The sequence below is a fragment of the Hippopotamus amphibius genome, chromosome 8 (genome assembly GCF_030028045.1).
Source record: "Hippopotamus amphibius kiboko isolate mHipAmp2 chromosome 8, mHipAmp2.hap2, whole genome shotgun sequence".
Classification (NCBI taxonomy): domain Eukaryota; kingdom Metazoa; phylum Chordata; class Mammalia; order Artiodactyla; family Hippopotamidae; genus Hippopotamus; species Hippopotamus amphibius.
Window position 1 is genome coordinate 117755951 of NC_080193.1, and position 24138 is coordinate 117780088.

Genomic DNA, 24138 nt, shown 5'->3' on the forward strand with positions numbered 1-24138 from the left:
ATTTTTACCGTGTTCTTTCATCTGTGACATTTTTTTCTTTTGCCATCTCATTCCCCCTCCCCCTTTGGTTGGGTGGGATTGTGTTCCTGTCCCCCTGGGTGTTTGGCCTGAGGTTTCAACCACTGGAGTTTGTAGGCTGTTGAGCATATCTGGGTCTTGGTGTTGAGGTGAGAACCTTTGGGAGACCTCACTCTGATGAATATTTCCTGGGAACTGGGTTTCCCTGTTAGCCCAATATTTTGGACTCAGAGCTCCCACCTCAGGAGCTCAGGCCTGATCCCGGGCTTGTGAATCAAGATCCCAGAAGCCGTGTGGAGCAGGAAAATGAAAAAAATTTAAAAAAAAAGTAGGAGGACAGCAGAACAATAGCAAGCTAAAAAATATGATAATAGGAAACTAACAGATGTGTTAGAAAAAAATTTAAAAAAAAGATGGAGCAACAACTGGAAAGTAAAACAACTGCAATAGCCCAACTGAGGCAGTGGGAAGAAAAAGAAAAAAAAAGCCAGAAAAGGCCTTGGTTATGGGGGCAGGGTTTAAATAAGGGCCAGGGTGGGGGGTGTGGTGGGGAAAGTTGGGCAATGGCCATGATCTGTGCTTAGAAATGTCCTTGGGGGTGGTGGGGAATGGGCTTAGGTGCGGTGATGCAGAGGGGCCCAGGAATGCCTCTGGTTCTGGTGACAAATCAGCAGGTCAAGGTACCCATTGGGCTCCCTGAGCCCAAGTAGGTGGCAGAAATGCTAGGCACCTCCTCTAGTCCTCCAATCTCAGAGGGTTTCTCCCCCTTGGGTCCTCTTCTTCCTCACCCCCTCTCTCCTATTCCCCTAGGACCCTCACAGCTGCAGGGGACACTGGAAGGCAGGAGACCAGACTCTGATGCCCAACAGACTTCCCAAGGCCAACTGGGCTAGGGTAACGCCTGCGGCACTTCCCCAGATCTCCCAGTCTCATAGTGTCCCTGTCTACCTCTCTTCCTCTCCCTCGCTCCCCACTGTCCTAGGTCCCAAGCAGCTGGAGGGGGCCCTGGAGTGTAAAAGACCAGGTCTGTGAGCCTAGCAGGCTTCCTAAAGCTAGTGGGCAGGGAAAATACCTTCTCTGCCTCCCTTGATCCTCCAATCCCAGAAAATCCTCTCCCCTGCCTGCCTCTCTTCTTCTCCCCTGCTTTCCTTCTACAGCCCTAGGACCAGTGAGACCTAGAGAGGCCCCTGGAGGACTGAAGACCAGACCTGGGGGGTACAACAGGCCTCCCGGTGCCAAGTGGGTAGGGAGATTTCCCGAACCGTCTCCCTTGATCCTCCGGTCCTGCAAGGTCCCCCCCACCGCTGTCTGCCTCTCTTCCTCTTCTCCTCTCCTCCCTCCCTCCCATGCCTATACAACCCATTCAGCCAGAAAGACTGAAGGACAAGGCTAGGGAGCCCAGCAGACCCACTGGGCCCAAGTGAGCAGGGGAAAGGTCCTCCACACCTCCCCTTGTCCTCTGCTCCTGGAACGTCCCACCACCAGTCTGCCTCTCTTCCTCTTCCCCTGCCACGCTCCAATGCCCCTGGGACCAACGCATCTGGAAGGGGACTCTAGAGAGTTGGAGACCAGGCCTGGGAGCCCAGCAGGCTTCCCGGGCCAGTGGGCAGTGGAAATGCCTTCCGCTCCTCCCCTGATCCTCTGATCCCAGGGGGTCCCTCCCCTCTTCCGCCTTTCTTCTTTTTCCCCCCAACACTTCCCTCTTGTACTTCTAGGACCAATGGCTGGGAGGAGCCTTGGAAAGTGGAGGACCCACCCAGAAGAAATACCCAGTGGCGCCTCCCCTATTCTTCTGACCTGGAGAGATTGCTTCCCACCCCTACTGTCTGCCTCTCCCCCTCTCCCCCCCATGGCCCCAGGACCCTCGTGCTGGAGGGGGGCCCGGAGAGTGAAGGAGCAGGCCCAGGAGCCCAGTCTTGCCTGGCCAAGAGGGCAGGCAAAACGTCCTCTTGGCTCCCCGTCCCCTAATCTCAATCCCCCCACCCCCTCCTGTCTGCCTCTCCACCTCCTCACCCCTCCTCCCTCCTTCCCACACCCCCAGGACCCAGGCAGCCTGGAGGGGGCCCTGGAGGGTGGAGGACCCCACTGGGGAGTCCAGCAGGACCCCAAGCTGGGGAGCTCAGCAGGCCTCCTGGCCTCCTGAGCAGGCGGAACCCAGTTGTGGTTTCCCGATCTCCCCAGCCCCCAATGGTCCCTCCAGGCGGGAACCTCCCCCCTCCCCCAGCCATCCCCTGGGGCACCTGTCCCATCCGGCTTCTCCTTCCCCACCCCCTTGACTTCCCCCAGGTCCTACCTGGTTGCTCCAGGGTTCCTGAAAACTGCCTGGGCCTCAGGTCCCCCACCGGCCTCTGGCAACTGATCTATCTGTGGGGAGACGCGATCTCTGTGTTTTCCCATGCCACTGTCTTGACTCTGCCCCCCCTAAAATTTCTCATTAAGTGTTCCAGAACCAGGACATACAATGATGGGTGGATATATAATTTAGAACAAATAATGTAATTCCTTACCAAATATGGTCATTCATTTAAAGATCATTTAATTCAGCTTCCTGATTATAATGAGGAAAATCTCTAATCACAGGAAGATTTCCTTGTTAAAGATCATGTTCCAAGTTTCTGTAATAGCTAGAAAATAAACATGATGTTCCTGACCCACTCCCAAGTTAGTTTTTTTGTTTCCCTACAAGAAGATAGCCTTCTTGTAGTCTACTATCTTCTTGCAAGTGTTAGTTTGTGTACATGTTAGTTTGTAGTCAGTGGTCTGTAATGGAACTTTCCAAACATCTCAACTGTCTTTGCTTTTTCTTTCATCATTTTTATGTGCTATTTCTTCTTTCTGTCTATCTCTGTTCTAATTGTCTCTATTGGAATTTTAAACATGAGAGCTCCCCAGTAGGTTTCAGAAGCACTGGTTGTAGAAGAGGATCTGTACACAATCTGTTCTGATACATGTCTGCTAGCCTCTATATAGTAGTGGACACAAAGGGCTTATTTATCTACATGGGTCAATACCTTTGCTGTGGCCTCAATGTTCCTTGACACCTTAAAATTATTATGCCTGTTAATTACAAACATATAAATACAATTAAAGGAAAAAGTTACATTCAGTAAATAAAGTTATTTTTGTAAATTTTTTTCCTGTTGTGAATAAGCAGTGTATTCTAAGATATAGAAATAATTTTTGTTCAAATAATTTAGGTTAATATTTTCTTTATTTTAATTGTACTTTATTCTTAGAAAATGGAGCAAAGATACTAGAGAAAGTGACTAAAATAAACAAGAATTATGTGAGCCAAAAATAAAATATTTTACACAAAATCCTTTCAGTCAAGGGCTGTGATGAGTCTGAGATTTAACCTACTTAAAAGATAACAGGTTTGCCTGCCACAGGTTCATGGATTCTGGAAGAAGACATGAGACTCTTAGGTTAGAGATGAAGGGCAATGCTTCTTACTCAAGACAATAGCATTAGTCTGAATATCAGCATTTTGGTGCAGACTCTCTTACTCCTAATTCCAGCATGTTCATGTGAAAAGAACCAGGTGACATCTGTGCATGGTTGCATTAAAGAAAAGGAATGCTGAGCTTAGAGAACCAGATTTTCTCTTAATGATGGATAGTAAGCATGCTTACCCTTTCCTCCAGAGCGAGAAACTATCATTCTTTTCCAAGGTTGTTCACTATTGAAACATTATTAAAAATAATTCAGCACCCAAAGCAGTTAGTGCCTCACTTATAAGGCATACAGAAATGTGAGAGACACTTGGAGAATTGTCTTTCAACACCTTTTACCTTATAAAAATATTTTCTTAAGATCTCCTTCTAAGGTACAGTAATTTTTTGAAACTTTTGGAAGTGGAGAGGGGAAGAGTCAAAGAAATCCCATTTGAAAACGAGTGTTATATGATTTTAATGAGATAAGCTACAAAAGAAACAAAAAGTCAGTGTTGCAGACACTGGGATTTCTTCTTTTACTCTTTGTGTGTACCACTCCCCTGGCTTCTCTTTAATTTTATTTCTAAAGGTCTGCACTAGTGATTCTCTTCAGAGAACTTCCCTTGAGATACCGATGCCACTTTGCCTACACTTGCGGAGAGTTGAAAGAGGCTGAGAGTTTACATTTCCTGATGGCTGCTCTTAGCCAATGATTGATTGGTGCTTGAATTGAAAGCTCACTATGCTTCTAATCAGGAAAAACACTGAAGTGAAGCTTACACTTCCAAGTTTTCCTGAGGGATCAGCTATATTTACCCTCCTTAGGACTTTCTGGAAACAATATTCTTTTTCACCTCTATTTCCTTTTCTGTTTTCTCTATTACTTTCCTAGGTTCTCCAGAAAGCACTTTTTTTTAGTAACTCCTTTCCACAAAGATTCTTGTTTCAGATTCTACTTCTCATTAACTATGCAGAAACAGGCAGGAAAGATAAAAGAAAATGATAGCTACCACTGTTGACTGCTGATTATATTCCAACAATGGGTAAGCCCTTGATTTCATCCTCATAACAACTCTGAGGTAGGTATTATTATTCCATTTTACTTAGGAGAAAGAGAGGTTCAAAGATGTGAATTACTTTGCCCAAGTCCTGTTGATAGTAAGTGGCAGAGCCCAGTTCTGGAGCCATCTACATGGAAAGACTACTTGTGCAAGTATTATAGCAATTAGGAAATCTAATTTAACTTTTAGTCTTTCGAACTTTACTCTTGAACTAAAAAAGCAGCTCTGATGACTATTATTATAAGCCTTTTTGTTAAAATGTTAACAGTCGAGAATATGCCCCTGGAAATATTTTAGCAGTGACCACGTACATGGATAACGTTTCCCAAATGCTACTGATGCCACTCTATTCTATAGTTGCATACTCCAACTAAGAGTAATTTTGTAATCAGTGTTCCTTAAATGTTAGGGTGAATGAAAATATAAGAATTCTTGGGTCCACAGAGGTAGAAATTCTTCAGCCAAGCTTTAGAAAATCCAGATCCTCTGGTGTCAAACCCAGAGGTTTTGATATAACGAATCTGCTGTATGGCTCAGGCAACTGCAACTGCATTATGGAAGTGAATTATGGAAAGTCAAAGGAGGTGAAAGAAACAGCAAAAAACACCTAACATGGTGATGCACTGGAAAACATTTGTAAATTCATTTTTAATATTACAATATTGTTCTTTTCTTCTTTTATTCTATATTCACGTTGTCTTTTATTGTTTGTTTTCTTTTCCCCTTATTTCTAGTGTAGTTATACTTCAGTTGGAGGTGCAAGAGCTGATCCTTAGACAATGTTAGATTACCTAATCTATGATGTTTGAAAGCCTCTAATGAGGTTCTCAACGTACCTGCATAGGCTGCAAGAGATGTACCTCCTTGAGTAGAGGCTACTGAGATGAGCCACTGTAAAGTATCCAAGAACACAGACTTTGAGCCCAGGGGATGCTCTGAACACACATTCATATCTCTAAATTTGTATGTAGGGAATATAAATTGCAAATAATTAATTGACTAATACATGACATAATCAATTGACTAATTGTCAAATTTTCATGTATTTACCATAGTCTCGGACTTTGCCTTTTACAGAATTTAAAACTATTTTTTATAGTTCAACTATAAAACTATAGTTGCATCTTTTTTTTGCATCTCATAAATATTCTAAAAAGGTTTGCTTACACTTTCTTGCCCACAATTCTCTCTTAAACTCAGTGCAATGTGGCTTCTAGGCTCACCATTCTGGTAAAATTACTATATCAAAACTGATAAATAAAAATGATTTAGGCCATTAAATGAAAAATGCATAGTTCTTATTTACTTAACCACCTAATGATATTGACAACTCTTAATATATTCTTTACTTAAAACTATCTCTTGCTATTATTTCCATGGTACTATAATTCTCTAGTTTATACTCTAGCTTTATGGAAACTTCCGTGTCCTCCATAGTTTCTTTCTCCTCTTTCCAAGCTTAAATATTGCTTGTAATTTCAGGATCCGTTTCTCTCTTTATACCTTCTCCCTGGGGCTAATCTCAAGCCTTCTAAGACTTTAATTACACTGATGAGGGTGATGATTTCAAGATAATTCTTTTTAGTATATATCTCTTTTGAAATTTACAGCTGTGCAGTAATTTCTCTTTCAAAAGATCTGTATTTCCATCTCAGAGTGATTAAAGTCTTATTTTCTATGAAACTGAAGCCCAAGGTGTAATGTGAAACTACTGAACTATTCTGTGAGATGCCATTGTGGTTATCTTCACTGCAGCTGATAATTTGCTTACCAAGATTCAAATTTGTTTGTTCTCCATTCACTTTGTGCATGTTGCATTTGTTACTACAAGTACATACTTTAATTTACTGTTGTCAAATGATGAAATATGAGTACAAGGGGATCAAGTTTATTCCTACAATAATGAAGTTTAATGCTTTAGAAATTCTAAATTAAGTTGAGTTGCTAAATAAATGATGTCAGCTATGGCATGGGTATGGAAACAAAGTGAGACTGGAGAGAAATAAATAATTCAAAAATATTTTGATTTGTTCAGGAGTGCACTATAAATAAATGTCTGGAAGTCATAGGTTATTTGAGTGCAAATTATATAAGAAAAGATGACTAACAACTTTAATGGGTAAACAGATAGTCAAAGAAAAGGCCTTGGGCTTATAGCAAATATTGGTGAATTTAATACACAATAAGATAATGAGTTAATATATGATGTTTAGATTGTCCCAATGTGTGTACGTGCCATAATGTGTGCTTTTCCACTTTAATCAAATAACTGACAACAAACCAGATCTGATTGTTTCAGATAAGAGAATTTTTGCTACATATTCATGTATTTTCAAGACAGCTTTATTTGGATATATTCTAGGTGCCTCAAATTTAATGCATCAAAAATTGAACATATTATCTTCCATTCCTCTAAACTCTCCAATTTTTATAAACTTTCTTCCACTCATGTCTTCTGTCTTTTTATTATTGGTAAATGATTACATTAGCCACATGGACCAGACCTGAAACTCCAATTTCATTTTTAAATGCTCTCTTACACTCTTCAAAAACTTCTATAATTTCTAATCTTAAACAGCCCTAGATTATCTAATTTATAGATTATCTAACCAACATTGTATGTATTTGCTTGCTGCTACCTGAAACTATTTTTCTGACATCCTCAACACTGTTAAACAGTTGCACACATACTAGTTAATTCTTCCTTATGTAATCCTAATGATCTTTCTAACCTGCAACTCTGATATAGGCCAGTCATCTCACTGTTTAAAAACTGTTAATGACTATCATCCTAAATATAAAGTCCTAACAATCTGCCTTTTGTCTTGTTTATCTCTCAGCCTCATCTACCAAAAAGATCCCTTTTCACTCTTTTGTTTCCTTAATGTGGCATATTCTCTTTCATAACATATTGTTTATCACATTTATTATATTATGCAGCCCATCATATTAAAATTGCCAATATAATTATCTATTTCCTCCTTTTAATTCTAAATTCATTACTGATAGGTTTTATTTCTAGCTCTCTCTCTCCAGAGCCTAGTAGAGCCCTGGAACACAGGAGACATAAATGATTATAAGAGACAAGTTTGCCTAAACAAGTTAATAAATTGAAGGAGTATTTCAAAATGAGGATACTGTAGTCATAGCCTGAAATTACATTATTAGACATAAATTATTTATTCAGTCCCTTCATTGCTGATCAAAACTGAGGACAAGCAACCTTGCTACCATTTGTTCAATAATTTACTAGAATAGTTATGGCATTTTCCATGGAAAAGGAAGGCATCTTACAGTTTTCCAAGCAGTTGAGAAAAAATTTTTCCCATTTTTGACTATATGTACCTGAGAACATATCCCATTCCCCCTCCTGACTGTGGCTGTGGAGAGACAGAAGGTAGCATCTTGTTTAGGGAACAACATCCAGGAATTCCAGGCAGCAACCATTAGGCAGTTCTTGGAAGATGTGTGTGTGTGTGTGTGTGTTCCACAAACTATATCTGGAAAGACAAAACTCATCCTGCTGACTTGCAATTTGGAACACCAATGCCTCAAGCTTTGTGTTCTTATGGAATTAGGAGTGAGGACCAGCTGAAAACGGTCTGCCAGTGCCCTCCCCGGGTGCTATTCCTAACTGAATAATTTGGACTTCAGAAAATGTATTATTTGTGGAAACAGAAGTGACAGTATCTCTCAAAATAGGATGATGATTTGAAGGGAGTTTGCACATCTGAGTGCAAAGAGCCAAATTAGGTACTAAAACATTAACTTCTTGTGAATGGCCGAATTTATTACCAAGGAAAGTCTGTATTCAACGCCTGATTCTAACATTTACAATCTCACTTTGTAATCTCTCCACCCCCTCAGAATGTCCCAATACTTCCATTCAGAAAGTTCCATGTGTTCTTCTTGGAAGGCATTATAGGACAGTGCGACATAGAAGCAGTGTGGCCCGTTCCACTCACTCTCTTGACTGTGACTGTAAAGAGAGAGCAGCATTGTCAAAGGGACAATGTCCAGGGCTTCCAGGAAGTGACTAGCATGCAGTACAATGAGATCAGGCCCCCAGAGGGAAGGGAAAAGCATTCAGTACTGTAAATAGCTTCCAAGTTTCCAAGTGATGACTCGGGAAGCTAAAAAGCAAAAAACAAAACACTTTTCCCTCACTAAGCTCTGAGTTCACTATTTACAGGTGGATTCAATTTAAATTTGTGGATAGAAATGCTATAATGTATTATTTTTCATGTAGAGAGAGTATTATATTTCTATTCCCTCTAAAACTCTATATTCATAGCCTTTTAGAAAACATCTTTACTGTTAGTAAAGTATCATTGCAGTCAAAATGCATAACCCAGGTCTTAACATAGATGGGGACTCCAACAACTTGACTATAATGAGCTCTAATAGCTACCTCCAATTGTAGCTACATTTGTCAGTATACAAATGGATTTCTGTAGAGTCCCTTCTATGCTAGCACGTTTAGACAAAGATGATCTATATGAGAGAATAATGTGATATGAATACTGGAGAAACACTGATTCTCGATTTTACAAATAAATCTTTGTTTAACAACATACAAAGGTAGTGTCAAACTAGTATTATATATTAGAATAGCAGATAAGCAAGCACACTGGCAATCTTTGGATATACAAAATGCAATTAAAATTGCTAATGTCTAAAATGTATTTAAAATATTACGTTACGTTTCACACCACCTAACAAATGGTATGGCTTCACAAAAGTCATGGTCAGGACTGCTGCATTTCAGGACAGAAAATAGATTTCTCACGTCAGTAGAACATATTCATATTTCCATTGCTTTTTTTTTTCAGTACAACTGTTGTGGGGATAGAAGCCATTTCATAAAATCTATAATCCGTTTTAGGCTTACTATTTTAATGTGAAGCTTAATGACTTACCAACTTATATAAGTTAAAAGTAATAGCCATTTGTAAAATCACGTAGATTAAAAATAAGTTGAAAAAGATAAGTAGATTAGCTGAAATTCACAGCATTAATTTGAAACAGTTGTTTTTAAACGTGTGTGGGACATTGAATACAGTCCACAATAGTGAGGCAGCTGAAATGTTGGATTTTTAAAAACTCACTCTCCTTGAATTTCAAATGTTACAAGTTGGGCAGGCTCAGACCAGGGACAGTGTCTAGGTCGTACGTTTAGGCAACAACAAAATGTTCAATTAACTGGGGCAATAGAAAAGTGGTAAACACTAGAACGCAATGTCATGCTGACGAGAGCTAGGAAGGAGCCTGAGATCTAGTTTTGTTCTAAAGAAGATCATGGACTAAGTAGCATAACCAAGGAGTTTATGCATTGATAGGGTTTTCCTGTTAGAAGACCAGTTGTTGAAACAGGGCTGTTAAGCAAGATGAAATGGGCTCTTTACATGAGCATTACATCCTAGTTCTCGTGGGTAAAGTGAAAATTTAGTTCCTGGTATAGTTCCTGGTTATAGGAATTAAGTACTGAAGAGAATAGGAGAACCTTTTCAAGAAGCCTGAAGGGTTAATGTAAGGCATGTCATCAAAGCTCCTTTACTTAATATGTGGCACTTCTCAAAGAACTTATGCTTTCTTTGATAGTATAGGCATCATAAAGCCTATACCATCAATAAATATACAGAGGAATGAAGTGAAATTAATATTCAATGAGGGAATTAAAATAGCCTTAAGGACAATCAGTAAAATAATAATACTAAACCATGAAGTATCATTAATTCCACTGAATGCAATGAGACCTATTTCTTAAAATTAAAATATATAATATAATATTCTAAATAGTATGAAGATAAATACATAGGAAATATACCCCATAAAAATGTTAGGAAGCAATTTATATAAAGTTAAAATGTAGCAATTAAAACCAGAATCCTAAAAAAGGAAAATATTAGTAAAAATATGTAAACAATATATTCAAAATATTACCACAAAAGGGCAAAAAAGTTAAAAATAATTAGGTTACTTAAAATAAGATTTTAGGAGATTAAAAGAAAAGAAAAAGATTGTTATACTCATAGTTTTCTACCAGGAGCTTCCAGGCTCAAGCAGATTCCAAAGCCTATGTTCCCAAGGTTTGAAAGCTCAGGGCAGGGGCTAGTCTGTAACATGTCTCTATGAATAAATAAAAGGATATTGCTCTACGCATTTGGTTTAGTGAGCAATCGTGCCTTTGAGCAAAGGAAAAATTTTTGCTTTCTCTGTACCAGTGTAGCCTATGCATGGTCTGGGGGAGGCAGACACAACCCACAGGGCTGCCAGATGGTGAGCTAGATTTCAGTCACACTCAGCACCTCAGAACAAACTGCATAGCTTTTTACTGCAGCCTTTAAATCAGGACTTGGACCTCAACTGATAATATAAGTAAACCTCAAGCCTTTATCATTTTATTTGTGAGAGAAAGTAAACAGCTTATTGGAAAGCATCCCTGGTAGCAAATTTCATTCCCAAGGACAGTGACTTAGCTAGGCAAATAAATGAAGGGAAAAAAATAGAAACAAGAATGAGAAATGGAGAGTACAGTACAGTGGGAAAAAAAGGCATTGGTGAATACAAATCAATACATAATGAAAGCGCAAACTTTGGGTAGCTGAACATAAGATTTTGCATGTCACTAGATAGCTTCCGCTACAAGAGGGCAGACAGCAGTATCAAGCAGTATCAGCAGTACTTCGTCTTGTGGAACTGAAAACCACAGCCACAGAAAGATAGAGAAAATGAAAAAGCAGAGGACTTTGTACCAGATGAAGGGACAGGATAAAACCCCAGAAAAACAACTAAATGAACAGGAGATAGGCACCCTTACAGAAAAAGAATTCAGAAAAATAATGGTGAAGGTGATCCAGGACTTTGAAAAAAGACTGGATGCAAAGATTGAAAAGTTTACCAAAGACTTCGAAGAATTAAAGAGCAAACAAACAGAAATATGCAACACAATAACTGAAATGATAAACACACTAGAAGGAACCAACAGCAGATTAACTGAGGCAGAAGGGCGAATAAGTGACCTGGAAGACAAAATGGTGATAATCACTGATGCAGAAAAGAATAAGGAAAAAAGAATGAAAAGAACCGAAGACAGCCTAAGATACCTCTGGGACAATGTTAAACGCACCAACAATCACATTATAGGGGTCCCAGAAGAAGAGAGAGAGAAAGGACCTGAGAAGATCTTGGAAGAGATTATAGTTGAAAACTTCCCTAACATGGGAAAGGAAATAGCTCCCCAAGTCCAGGAAGCACAGAGAGTCCCAGGCAGGATAAACCCAAGGAGAAACATGCCAAGACATGTAGTAGTCAAACTGACAAAAATTAAAGACAGAGAAATGTTATTAAAAGCAACAAGGGGAAAATGACAAATAACATACAAGGGAATTCCCATAAGGGTAACAGCTGATTTCTCAGCAGAAACTCTGCAAGCTAGGATGGAGTGGCACGATATATTTAAAGCAATGAAAGGGAAGAACCTACAACCAAGAATACTCTACCCAGCAAGGATCTCATTCAGATTCGATGGAGAAATCAAAAGCTTTACAGACAAGCAACAGCTAAGAGAATTCAGCACCACCAAACCAGCCCTACAACAAATGCTAAAGGAACTTCTCTAAGCAGGAAACGTAAGAGAAGAAAAGGATCTACAAAAACAAAACAATTAAGAAAATGGTAATAGGAACATACATATCAATAATTACCTTGAATGTAAATGGACTAAGTGCACCAACCAAAAGACACAGACTGGCTGAATGGATACAAAAACAAGACCCATATATATGCTGTCTACAAGAGACCCACTTCAGACCTAGGGACACATACAGATGGAAAGTGAAGGGATGGAAAAAGATATTCCATGCAAATGAAAATCAAAAGAAAGCTGGAGTAGCAATAGTCACATCAGATAAAGTAGACTTTAAAATAAAAAATGTTACGAGAGACAAGAAAGGACATTACATAAAGATCAAGGGATCCATCCAAAAAGAGGAGATAACAATTATAAATATATATGCACCCAATATAGGAGCACCTCAATACAGAAGGCAAATGCTAACAACTATGAAAGAGGAAATGCAAGGCAGAAATAGAGACACAGATGTAGAGAACAAACACAGGGACACCAAGTGGGGAAAGCAGGGAGTGTAGGGGGCATGAATTGGGAGATTGAGATATCAAATTGTACACTCTAAATATCTGCTGTTTATTGTCTGTTAACTGTATCTCAAAAAAAATTGTTAAAAAAAAATAATTTTGCATGTCTGCCTCTTTTACTGGACTTGAATATCGGAGTAGTAGGTGTGTTCTATTCATTCATTTATCCCAATATCTAGTTTAATGTCTGACACATAATATGGTAATGTTTGGTGACAAGTACTAATAGAAAGATGAAAAATAGATATAGATGATAGATAGATAGATAGATAGATAGATAGATAGATAGATAGATGATAGATAGATAGATAGATAATGATAGGAGCTTATGCTTTTCTCTGAGGGCAGGGGAAAGGGTTCAAATCATGCTTTGATGATTGCTCACTGAGTTCTATTTTAAATAATTCATAATTCCACTAAAAATAAATTCTTCATGCTAAATGGTGTTTGGAAGCCCTAATTATTTTGGAAAATTATATTTTTATTTAGACTGATTTAGGACCAGTTTGGAGTAAAAATGGATAACTGTTCTGGAATTTTGTAATACAATCTGCATAGTTTTTAATTACATTTTTCCAGCTCATTTTATCTTCTCATTTAACAAACTTATTGAGTGTTTATTATGCATCAAATGCTACTTTGACTCCAGGAGCTCTTAATCTAGTAGATGTGAAGAATAAGACAATATATTCAACACAGAGAATACTTCATAATAGCATTTGAGCACAGTATTCCAGGTGAGAATAGAGGACAGACAGGAAGCTAACATCTGGAGACAGAGGGAATCGGGTGAGAATCCCTTAAAAAAAACTGACAAATTGAATTGTGACATTAATAGTCAGCCAAGTGAAGGAAACGGAGAAAAGCACTGCAGGATAACAGAACATGCGCACACAAACTCAAAGATTATTTTAAGTAGATTAGAGTGATTGGCCCAGAGGAATTCTGGAAAGGATGGTCCTGAGTAGGGAGGCTGGCAGCTACTTCACCATAGATTTTCCGTGACATGCTTAGGACTTTGATGTTTATCTTGAGAATAACTGAGAATCCATAATAGGCTTTAAAGTAGAGAAGTGTCATAATAAGATTACATTAAAAAAATGGAGTCCTGGCAGTAGTGGGGAGAACAGAGTATATGAATTGGAAATTGGGAAAAGAGATTAATTTATAATAGCAGCTCAGCAATTCAGCTTATGAACTACTAGGACCAGAACTTTATAGGGTATACTGGTGAGAAATATCTGAGAAGAACATAAGGAAATAGAGTCAAAAGTGTTCATTAATTAATTTTTTACATGGGCATAATACCCTGCCTTCCAATTTGGAACAGTTTTTAATTTTTTTTTTAATGACATTCATAGAGCTTTGAAACACAGGACAAATAATAGGTTTCAGTGGTACCTATAAAGAAAGATCATGGATTTGAGTTTTGGGTTCGAATTACATGGTAGATATCTAGGCTGAGATGTCCTGTGGACAGTTTATACAGGGCTTCAACACATGAAAGAACTTGGATATACATATATATGAGAGAGAAGGGAGAGAGAGGGGAGAGAGAGAGAGAAAAGTTGAAGTAGTTGTGGATGAGTTTGTCTCCTTCCTGTCACCCAATGTGAGTTCCTTTGTTACTTGGCTACAGTAGTTACTTATTGCTTTCTATGTTCAGGTTTTATTCTATATTCCAAATTCCTCATCTTTATAATAATAAATGCTATAGCAATGCCTATAACTAGCAGACCAGAAATGGTGGGTAAAAGATAGCATTAGAGAATCATTTCAATTCCCCAATTATATAGAATGTACAATAATTTACACCTGGATGGGACTCGGATTTTAGCTCCAGGACTTATGGACAAGCCATAAGCCAGTGCCCAAACCTAATTCCAGAGTATGAAGGCTACACTGGCCTGATTCCTGCTGCCACTAATATGAGCTTGACCAGTGGTCCTCTGACAGCTTCATTGCTTGATGAGTCCACCCTGACTTACCTGTCTAATTGCTCTGCTCATTTTTGATCTTCAGCCCATCAGCCTGATTCCCTTGATTCTGGAGTTGGTGTTATCAGAATAGATGAACAAATGTGTCACCATACATTCATTTCGATTTACAAAAATATAACAAATGTGCAGACTACGTGAGCAGTATCTTATCAAAGATATCAAGTATCTAAATGAATTGTTTGTAATAAGAATGGCTTCAACATACTCAACTAACATTCTTTCTTGTTCAGTCCACTGATATCCACAAAAAACAATCAATTTATCTACCAAGTGAGAACTTCCCTCCTCAAACTTTCTAGAAATTACTACTATATACTTATTAATCAAGTATATTCTGCTACAACTAAAAAGGTAAGCATACCCAAACAAATTATTTAACAAAAATAAATGTATGATATTACACATAGAAAACCCTAAAGAGTCTACCAGAAAACTGCCAGCACTAATTGATGAATTTAGTAAAGTAGCAGGATACAAAATTAATGCATAGAAATCTCTTGCATTCCTATACACTAACAATGAAAGAGCAGAAAGAGAAATTAAGGAAACTCTCCCATTTACCACTTCAACAAAAAGAATAAAATACCTGGGAATAAACCTGCCTAAGGAGGCAAAAGACCTGTATGCAGAAAAGTATAAGACATTGATGAAAGAAATCAAAGACGATACAAACAGATGGAGGGACATACCATGTTCTTGGATTGCAAGAAGCAACATTGTGAAAATGACTATCTTACTCAAAGCAATTTAGAGATTCAACGCAATCCCTATCAAATTACCAATGGCGTTTTTCACAGAACTAGAACAAGAAATCTTACGATTTGTATGGAAACACAAAAGACCCCGAATAGCCAAAGCAATCTTGAGAAGGAAAGACAGAATTGGTGGAATTGGGCTTCCTGACTTCAAACTATGCTACAAGGCCACAGTGATCAAGACAGTATGGTACTGGCACAAAAATAGAAAGGAAGATTAATGGAAAAGAGTAGAGAACCCAGAGGTAAACCCACACACATATGGGCACCTTATCTTTGACAAAGGAGGCAAGAAAATACAATGGAAAAAAGACAGCCACTTCAATAAGTGGTGCTGGGAAAATTGGAAAGCAACATGTAAAAGAATGAAAGTAGAACACTTCCTAACACCATACACAAAAATAAACTCCAAATGGATTAAAGACCTAAAGGTAAGACCAGACACTATCAAACTCCCAGAGGAAAACATAGGCAGAACACTCTATAATATACATCAAAGAAAGATCCTTTTTGACCCACCTCCTAGAATCATGGAAATAAAATCAAGAATAAACAAATGGGACCTAATGAAACTTAAAAGCTTTTGTACAGTGAAAGAAACCATAAACAAAACAAGAGGACAACCCTCAGAATGGGAGAAAATATTTGCCAATGAAGCAACAGACAGAGGATTAATCTCCAGAATATACAAGCAGCTCATGCATCTTAATACCAAAAAACAAATAACCCAATCCACAAATGGGCAGAAAACCTAAATAGACATTTCTCCAAAGAAGACATGCAGATGGCTAACAAACACATGAAAAGATGCTCAACATCACTAATCATTAGAGAAATGCAAGTCAAAGCCACAATGAGGTATCACCTCACACTGGTCAGAATGGCCATCATCAAAACATCTAGAAACAATAAATCCTGGAGAGGGTGTGGAGAAAAGGGAACTCTCCTGCACTGTTAGTGGGAATGTAAGTTGGTACAGCCACTATGGAGAACAGAATGGTGGTTCCTTAAAAAACTAAAAATGGAAGTACCATATGACCCAGTAATCCCACTCCTGGGCCTATACCCAGAGAAAACCATAATCCAAAAAGAAACATGTATCATAATGTTCATTGAAGCACTGTTTACAATAGCCAGGACATGGAAACAACCTAAATGCTCATCAACAGATGAATGGATAAAGAAGATGTGGCACATATATACAATGGAATATTACTAGCCATAAAAAGGAATGAAATGGAGCTATATGTAATGAGGTGGATAGACCTAGAGACTGTCATACAGAGCGAAGTAAGCCAGCAAGAGAAAAATAAATACTGTATGCTAACTCACATACATGGAATCTGAAGAAATGGTACTGATGTACCCAGTGACAGGGCAAGAGTGGATATGCAGATGTAGAGAATGGACTTCAGGACAGGGGGCTGAGGTGGGAGGTGGGGGCGAAGGGAAAGCTGGGATGAAGTGAGGGAGTAGCATAGACATGTATACACTACCAACTGTAAAATAGATAGCTAGTGGGAAGTTGCTGTATAACAAAGGGAGATCAACTCGATGATGGGTGATGCCTTAGAGGGCTAGGACAGGGAGGGTGGGAGGGAGTCACGAGAGGAAGGGGATATGGGGATATATGTATAAATACAGCTGATTCACTTTGGTGTACCTCAAAAGCTGGAACAAGAGTGCAAAGAAATTATTTTCCAAAAAAGAGCTTAAAAACAATAAATGTAGGAGAGCAACAGAATTGAAGACAAAATAAAAGGAATGATAACAGCAAAAGAAGCAGAGGATACACACAAATGATTTATATAGTGAAACTATGAAAGAAAAGATCAGGGGAAAAAGGAATTAAAGAATAAGAACAAGAGGTAAGAGGTGAACATGTGGGATGATAGACGATGACAAATACAGAGAAAATCTGCATGTTTTAAAGTGAAACACATGGCTTGATTTTAAACAGCAGAAGCAACAATCCTGCCCTGACCTTAAAAACAAACTGGGTCAGCATTCCTCAGTAGATATTCCCATCTATAGTATCTTCAAAGATAGTTTCAAATATTTTGCTGGGGAAAAATCACCCATTCCAATTTTAGTTGCCATTTTTGGAGCATGTTATCTTAGAACATTTGAAATAAAATGTCTTCTCTTTCTTTTCGTCTTATTTGTTTATCATGTAGTCTTTCACAGCCATTTTGCAGGGAAATATTTAAATCAATGATTATTATGGCACATAATCAAGAAAGTAAACAACATAGATTTTTTCCTCTTATTTATCTACTTAAAATAGAATTCAATACATTACTCTGCTATGGGAATATATACATATGCTCAATATTTTTAGGGTAACCCAGTTCTTACAGTAAACTTATGAAATAGCGTTTCTTCAGTACAGCATCACTTAAAAGTTGCTCTTCCTTTAGAAGGACTCAGTTGGCCTCACTTTTGCCTGGATTCATTGCTAAGCTACCATAATCCTTTATCATTAGCACATGGTGAGTTGAATCCTTTCTACCAGGCAAACAAACTTTGTCTTAACCAGTGGCATGGACTGGGGCAGGTACACATTAGAAACTCTTGTGGGAATTGTGATGTTCCCTAGTTTTCTAGTAAATAATTGTAGTCTTTAGTACACATAGAATCAGCACTTGAGTGAACAAGTATGCAGAGGTCATTAAAAATATAGCAGAATCTGGAAGGGTGATATGGAGACTTTCTAATTGTTCCTGAGAGATTTGGAAATACGATAGAAACATGACTATTAGAAAGATTCGCAGAAGGAAGAGCTATTTATTTACTCTCTTTCCCACTTCCAGATTCTCAAATAAGAGTATATCCATATTGTGTTTATGCCATTCTTCCCAAGATGTTTTATAATGGTCAGTGATTAATTAATTAAACCTATTACTTGATCCATGGCAATATTCTTATATATGTATATTTCCAGCAACAATTGAAAATAAACACAATACATTTGATAATTTTGACATACAAAAATGTTATAAGAGCTTATATTGGTTACTTGCTATTTCTTATGTACTAGTACTGTCTTATAGTTTCCGAAGACTATTAAGTACTTTGCATATTTTGTAGTTATTCGACCCCCCAATCCCACCAACTACTAACATTACTTTAACAAGAATTTCCATGGTTTATTATCTAGAGGGTCAAGTGTTCATGAAATATAGTAAACTGTGAGTATAAGCAACATTAGGACAAACAGAAAAGCAAATGGACTTAAACTTTTTCTGAAAGGCAGTATTATAGTTTAAGTATTGCTAGTGTGCCAAAGATATTTTGCTGATCCTCTGAGGTTCAGAGATGCCAATAAACAGAAGAAACAATATAAATCCAAAACCTATTGTCACTATACAGTCTCACAATAGGGAAAACCAACTAAAAACAAGGGTTTGATTTACTTAAATATTTAACAAAAATTTATTGCAAGAGATATTTTTCACTGAATTTACAGTTTCAAGGAACATGGTACAAAACATAGTGCCGTCAGCTTTGTCTAAACATTAAATAGGTGCAAATACACAAAGATTAAAAATAACAAAAAGCATACTTTACAACATAAATTACAGTACTATAAATATATTTTATATACATTATACATACTCTTAAGACATCATTTTAATATACAGCATATATTATATTGATTTTCAAACTATTCAGTGCCTTAATAATATTATATATCAGAAACTTAAGAATTTATTTGCATCATTACACTTACAGTAAATGATTTCATATCAATGAGGCCATATTTTGGCTAGTGTATTTCCACCATTTAAATAGGCAATTATCCACTTAGATGAGCATTAACGCATATAGCAATAGTTTTCACACGAATATTTTCTTTCCCTTTCATGGTGATGACTAGAAAAGGGGCTGCAGTGGGATGACTGTAGGGTGGGGGGAAAGCAGTGAAGGAAAGAGTGCGTGGGGTAAAGGCGAGAAAGCCAGGTGGCTAGGATGAAGGACGGAAGCTGGAATGATTGGCATCTGAGGAGGAGCAACAAAAGTTGGCTGATTCCCAGGACAAAGCCTTGGTCCTACTGGTCCTACTGAGATCTGAGGTAAGGATGTTCTGGTGAGAGCTGGGACCTGGGACAGAAACTGTTGGTGTGGCTGAAGCACTTTGAAGGTTCCTGCAGCTGCCGCCGCCGCCGCGGCTGCAGCAGCTGCCGCATGCTGCTGCAAAACAGTGTGGTGGATAGTGGTTACAGAGGTAGAACACAAGGGCTGCTGCAAAGGCAAAGGCTGCAGAGGTGTGCTAGGGGGTGGGAGGGCAGCTGCAGGAAAAGTGAATTTGACCTTGTTGGCCAGCATGTTTGGCGGGATGATGTGCTGGTAGACTTCACATGGTAGATTTCTGAACTTGTCATGGTTTTCCATTGGAATCAATAATGCCTGTTCTGGTAAAGCTAACGGAGCCAGGATCTGCTCCGTTGTTACAAAGGTATGGCCACTGACATGTGCTTCTTTGAATGGTAGTGGTGGTTGTGCATTAAGGATTCCTGAATTAAGACACAGCCACTCAGTTGATGCCTCATTCACCTTTCCTTGTGGAAGGGCCTCGGCCAGTTCATAATGACAAAGGTATGATTTAGGTTGTGACTGTCTAAAGTTCCTTTCGATATTAGGCACCTTGAAAGGAATTTGCTTTTCGTTAATATTTGTATTCTCACTTCTTTCTTGGTGTCCAAGCAAGGTACTGTCCATTTCTTCTTTTGTTGGGGCACTAGCTACACAGACTGAAGTGGTGGGTTCATTGGAAATCTCTGACAATTCACAAGTGGTCTCCATTACGACATGCTCAGTTTCACCATTGGTTTCAGAAGGAAAGGGACTGCTCGGGGGCAAAGCCAGTTTATTTTCTACTTGGTCTATTTGTTCTGTGTCCCTTTTGACATTTGCAGCTTCTTGTGGTTTTATTTCCTCTCCTCTGTCTTCACTTATTATTTCATCCTGGTGATGTAAGGAAGAATTACCTTTCCTGTGATAATCTGTCTTCTCTTTGAGTTCCAAAGCTTCAAAACTGGTGTGGAATCTACTTCTTTTTCTTCTCCGTTTCCTCTTAGGTTTACAAGGAGCAGAAGCACGGGGTGGCCTCAGAAATTCTTCTGGTAGATAATTGTGTTGACTTAAACTTTCTTCTGAAGAATAAGAATGTGAATGTTGTCTACGTTTTTGATGGTATCTTTCTGACTCATTAATGAGAGAATTATAACCTCTTTTAACAGCCTGGTTGTGACTCATGCATTTCATTTCATTTTGAAGAACTAGGCATCTGTGATCATGACTACAGCTGGACACTTTGGTTTTCCAACTACAGTAAGTTCTGGAGTATGTTAAATTATGTTTCACAGGATGTATCATTTTCGAATTGGATTGTCCATTTAAAACAACTGAGCTGCTCTTACAGTGGTTTTTAGAATTGATAATATTATTATTATTATTATTGTATTCAGTGTTCTGAGTTTTACACATGTCTTCATTTTCACTTAGGTATATAGATGTTGATTTGAGACTTTTATCAGCCTCAAATTGCTGTGAGTCCAATAATTGCTCTGTAGCTAAATACTGTTTTTCCGAAATTGTTTTCAGTAAGTTTTTCCTAGTTGGATCAGTGTAACTATTTTCTGTTTCCATTTTGAAATGAGCTTCTGATTCTTTGGTTTTCTGTCCATAATTATGGTGACATAACTTTCTTCTTTTTTTCTTTCTTCTACTTTTATGGAACCAATGTTCATGAGTATCTTTCAATCTTATTTTGTTGTATTTGCCATCTAGAGTATCCTGTTTTATCTGATTTTTAGTAAGAGTATATTTTTTTGTTTTTCTGATACTACAGGAAATATTTTTATACCTCTGACCCACACTCTCATTTTTTCCAGAATCACAGCTATTATAGAGAGTATCATCAGCCAAAAGGGGAGTGACTTGGGTATATCCATTTCTGCTACCTCCAATTTCATAATCAGTAAGTCCTGCTATAGATGTGTCCTTGCAATCCAAAGTTGGTCTCTTGCAAATGTGTTCTCCCTTCTGCTGAGAAGAAAGATCATTTAAGGGCAGCTTACTTTTATCCAGATTGTTGTTTAATTTAGTGGACTTGAAGTCAAAACGGAGAGGATTACAGCTGTAGGAAATTGATGGTTGAGTAGCTGTGTAAACCAGCATTTCTGATGGCCACTGAAGAACTGTGGAGCCATCTTTGTTAAGTACAGGTACAAATGGCTCACATGGTCTTTTATACAAATCCGTTTTTTTATGTAAGTTTACATTATCCTCCTCAGAATTTAAAGGGGCCAACATGTCGGGGCTGTGATTTTTATAATCAACTTCAATCGTGGATGTATCATTGTCCTTAACACTTTTCTCTGTGGTAGTTTGCAAAGACGTGCAGTCATTAGCCATATCAAGAACTATGGGTTTATTTCCTAGCAATTCAGCAGTGTTACCACTTATAGGTATGTCTTCATTAATAATAACATCTCCCAGTGGAATTTGATCTGCTAATGGGACTGAATTTTGACAATTATCTGCATCAGATGATGAAGGGAGTTGAAACTGGCAAAATGGAGGTAATAATAATGTATCTTTTTCATTAGAAACTTCTTTCTTCTCTTGAATTTGAGCAGTTTCTTTGTCAGTGCATGTTCCCTCTGGTGGATGAAAAGAGTTAGCTTTCTCCTCAGAGCTCAAAAGCACATCTGTTGGTGAAGATAGTTGAAGATGACAGGCACCAGGGACAAATCTACTTTTTCTGCTAAATCCTTTTTCCACAGAGGCGTCATCATTGTATTCAGAGAAGGCTGCAGCTGAGGACTCCAGCTTCACAGATGCTTTCTTTGGAAATGCAAAAGAAAAGCCAATTTTGTGTCTGTGAATTCCCTGGGCTTGATCTCCAAGTTGGTTATCTTTGGCGGTATAACTCTTTGCGCTTCCTGCATCTGCAGCAACAGTGGTAACATCTTTAGCATTCTCTTGGCTATGAATCAAAGTACATTTGAAATCTTTCTGGTTATTAACTGAATCCACAACAACTCTTTGGGAAATTTCATTAGAATTTTCTCTCACGGTAACTGTTGTTGACTTGAACATAGGGCCGCTTCCAGGAGCACTACAAAAAGAAACAAAAGTGTGTTTTCAGATAGGACACATTTGAGGAAAAACACTCAAACATTTATATCTTAGAAATAGCATCATAAGATTTTTTTTCAAGTTTTAAGATCTTTGTTATATAATCACTTTCATGTAGCGTAATTGCCTTCCATTGAACTGAAGTTTAATTTAGCTATCGTATAACTTGGAGGTGATGTCTTGAAGTTACTTTCATAGCTAGTAACAGCAATGGTCAAAGACATTTCTATGCTCTCAGCCAGTGTTTCTAGACCAAGAATTTTTTTTCCCCCATGGCCTCTTCAGTGACACTTTGGAATACAAATCTCTCTAAAATAGAATTACTTTTAATTCACAAATACTTAGCATCATTGATCCTATGCGAAGAATATAAAAGAAGTTAAAGAAAAACTCTCAGTCACAACGTAAGCAGGGCTGGGAATTCAGGTCAACAATTCCATTCAACCAATGTTCACTGAGCATTTACCACAGGCCAAGTGATATACTCAGGGAGAGCTGAGTCTTTTGGAAATGCTATTCTTAATATTTAAAAATTATCCTGAAGTTATCCATTATATCATTATATAGAGTAAATATAGGAAAAGACTATACTTAAGATGTGTTTTCCATTTATTTGGCATTAGACTAGACCATAAATAGTGAGTTCTTGTTAAAAGAATGATACTGTCCAGCACACAAACAAAGAACTAGCTAAATATCATCTTTACCACAACAGAATTATGCTGTGCAGAATTTTCCATGCTTTTCTAAAAAGTTAGTTTCTTAGAACTTATAAATGGTCCAAATTCATTTAATCAAATAATTTCTTTAATCTCTAACACAATGGACTGTTTCATTGCCTTGTTTGATATTAAGACGAGATACTACTTCTTAGTTTGCACCTCTTAAGAGGCACCAAATTATTGGGAAAATAGTGTGTGTGTGACAGGAGGGGGATGTAATGTGAAATATTTAAGTATGGTTAGAAAAGTAATTTAGATATGAAGTTTTGCTTCTTTTGTACATATCTTATTATCAACTCTTTTTCTCAATATATTAGACTTTACATTTGCAAATGCATTAAATTACATAGGTCCTATGATAATACGAAATGTAAACTTGCACTTGTATAAATTTTCATTTTTACTACACAGAATAAAAATATCCGGTTGGTATAATTCAGTAGTTCACTATAGGATTCCACAAGAGTTCACTATAGGATTCCAGATGTATTTAAATTTTATTTCAACTTTTTGTTCTTTCAAAACAATGTTTTGATATGTCAATATCCTCTAACACTATTCTGTATAAAATAAATTTAGCATGAAATAGTTTTGTTTTAGATAATAATCAACGAGGCCTATTTAATGGAGGGGGGTGTGTGGATCCTAAGGGTGGCTGTCTTTTCATAACATTGCCCTGGCCTGAATTTTTAAGTTCTGATTTATAACATTATAGCTGCTCTCTGTTAGAAGCAGGTCAAAGTGTAAAAGTTGTGAACTTTTAATAATCTAGTTAGAGTTCATTCACAGTAAAACTAATTTCAACCTACCTCTGACATGCACAGGGTCTTCCTGACCTTTACATA

The 24138-nt window shown here is 37.9% G+C and overlaps 1 protein-coding gene across 1 annotated transcript in view; it reads right to left on the minus strand.

Moving 5' to 3' along the window:
- Positions 1-19301: 19301 nt before the first annotated feature.
- ZNF804A (zinc finger protein 804A) overlaps positions 19302-24138 on the minus strand; it is a 272636-nt gene continuing 267799 nt past the window's right edge. Inside the window, exon 4 of the mRNA XM_057745851.1 lies at positions 19302-22551. Coding sequence (XP_057601834.1) covers positions 19302-22551 — 3250 coding nt within the window. The remainder of the gene's footprint in view (positions 22552-24138) is intronic.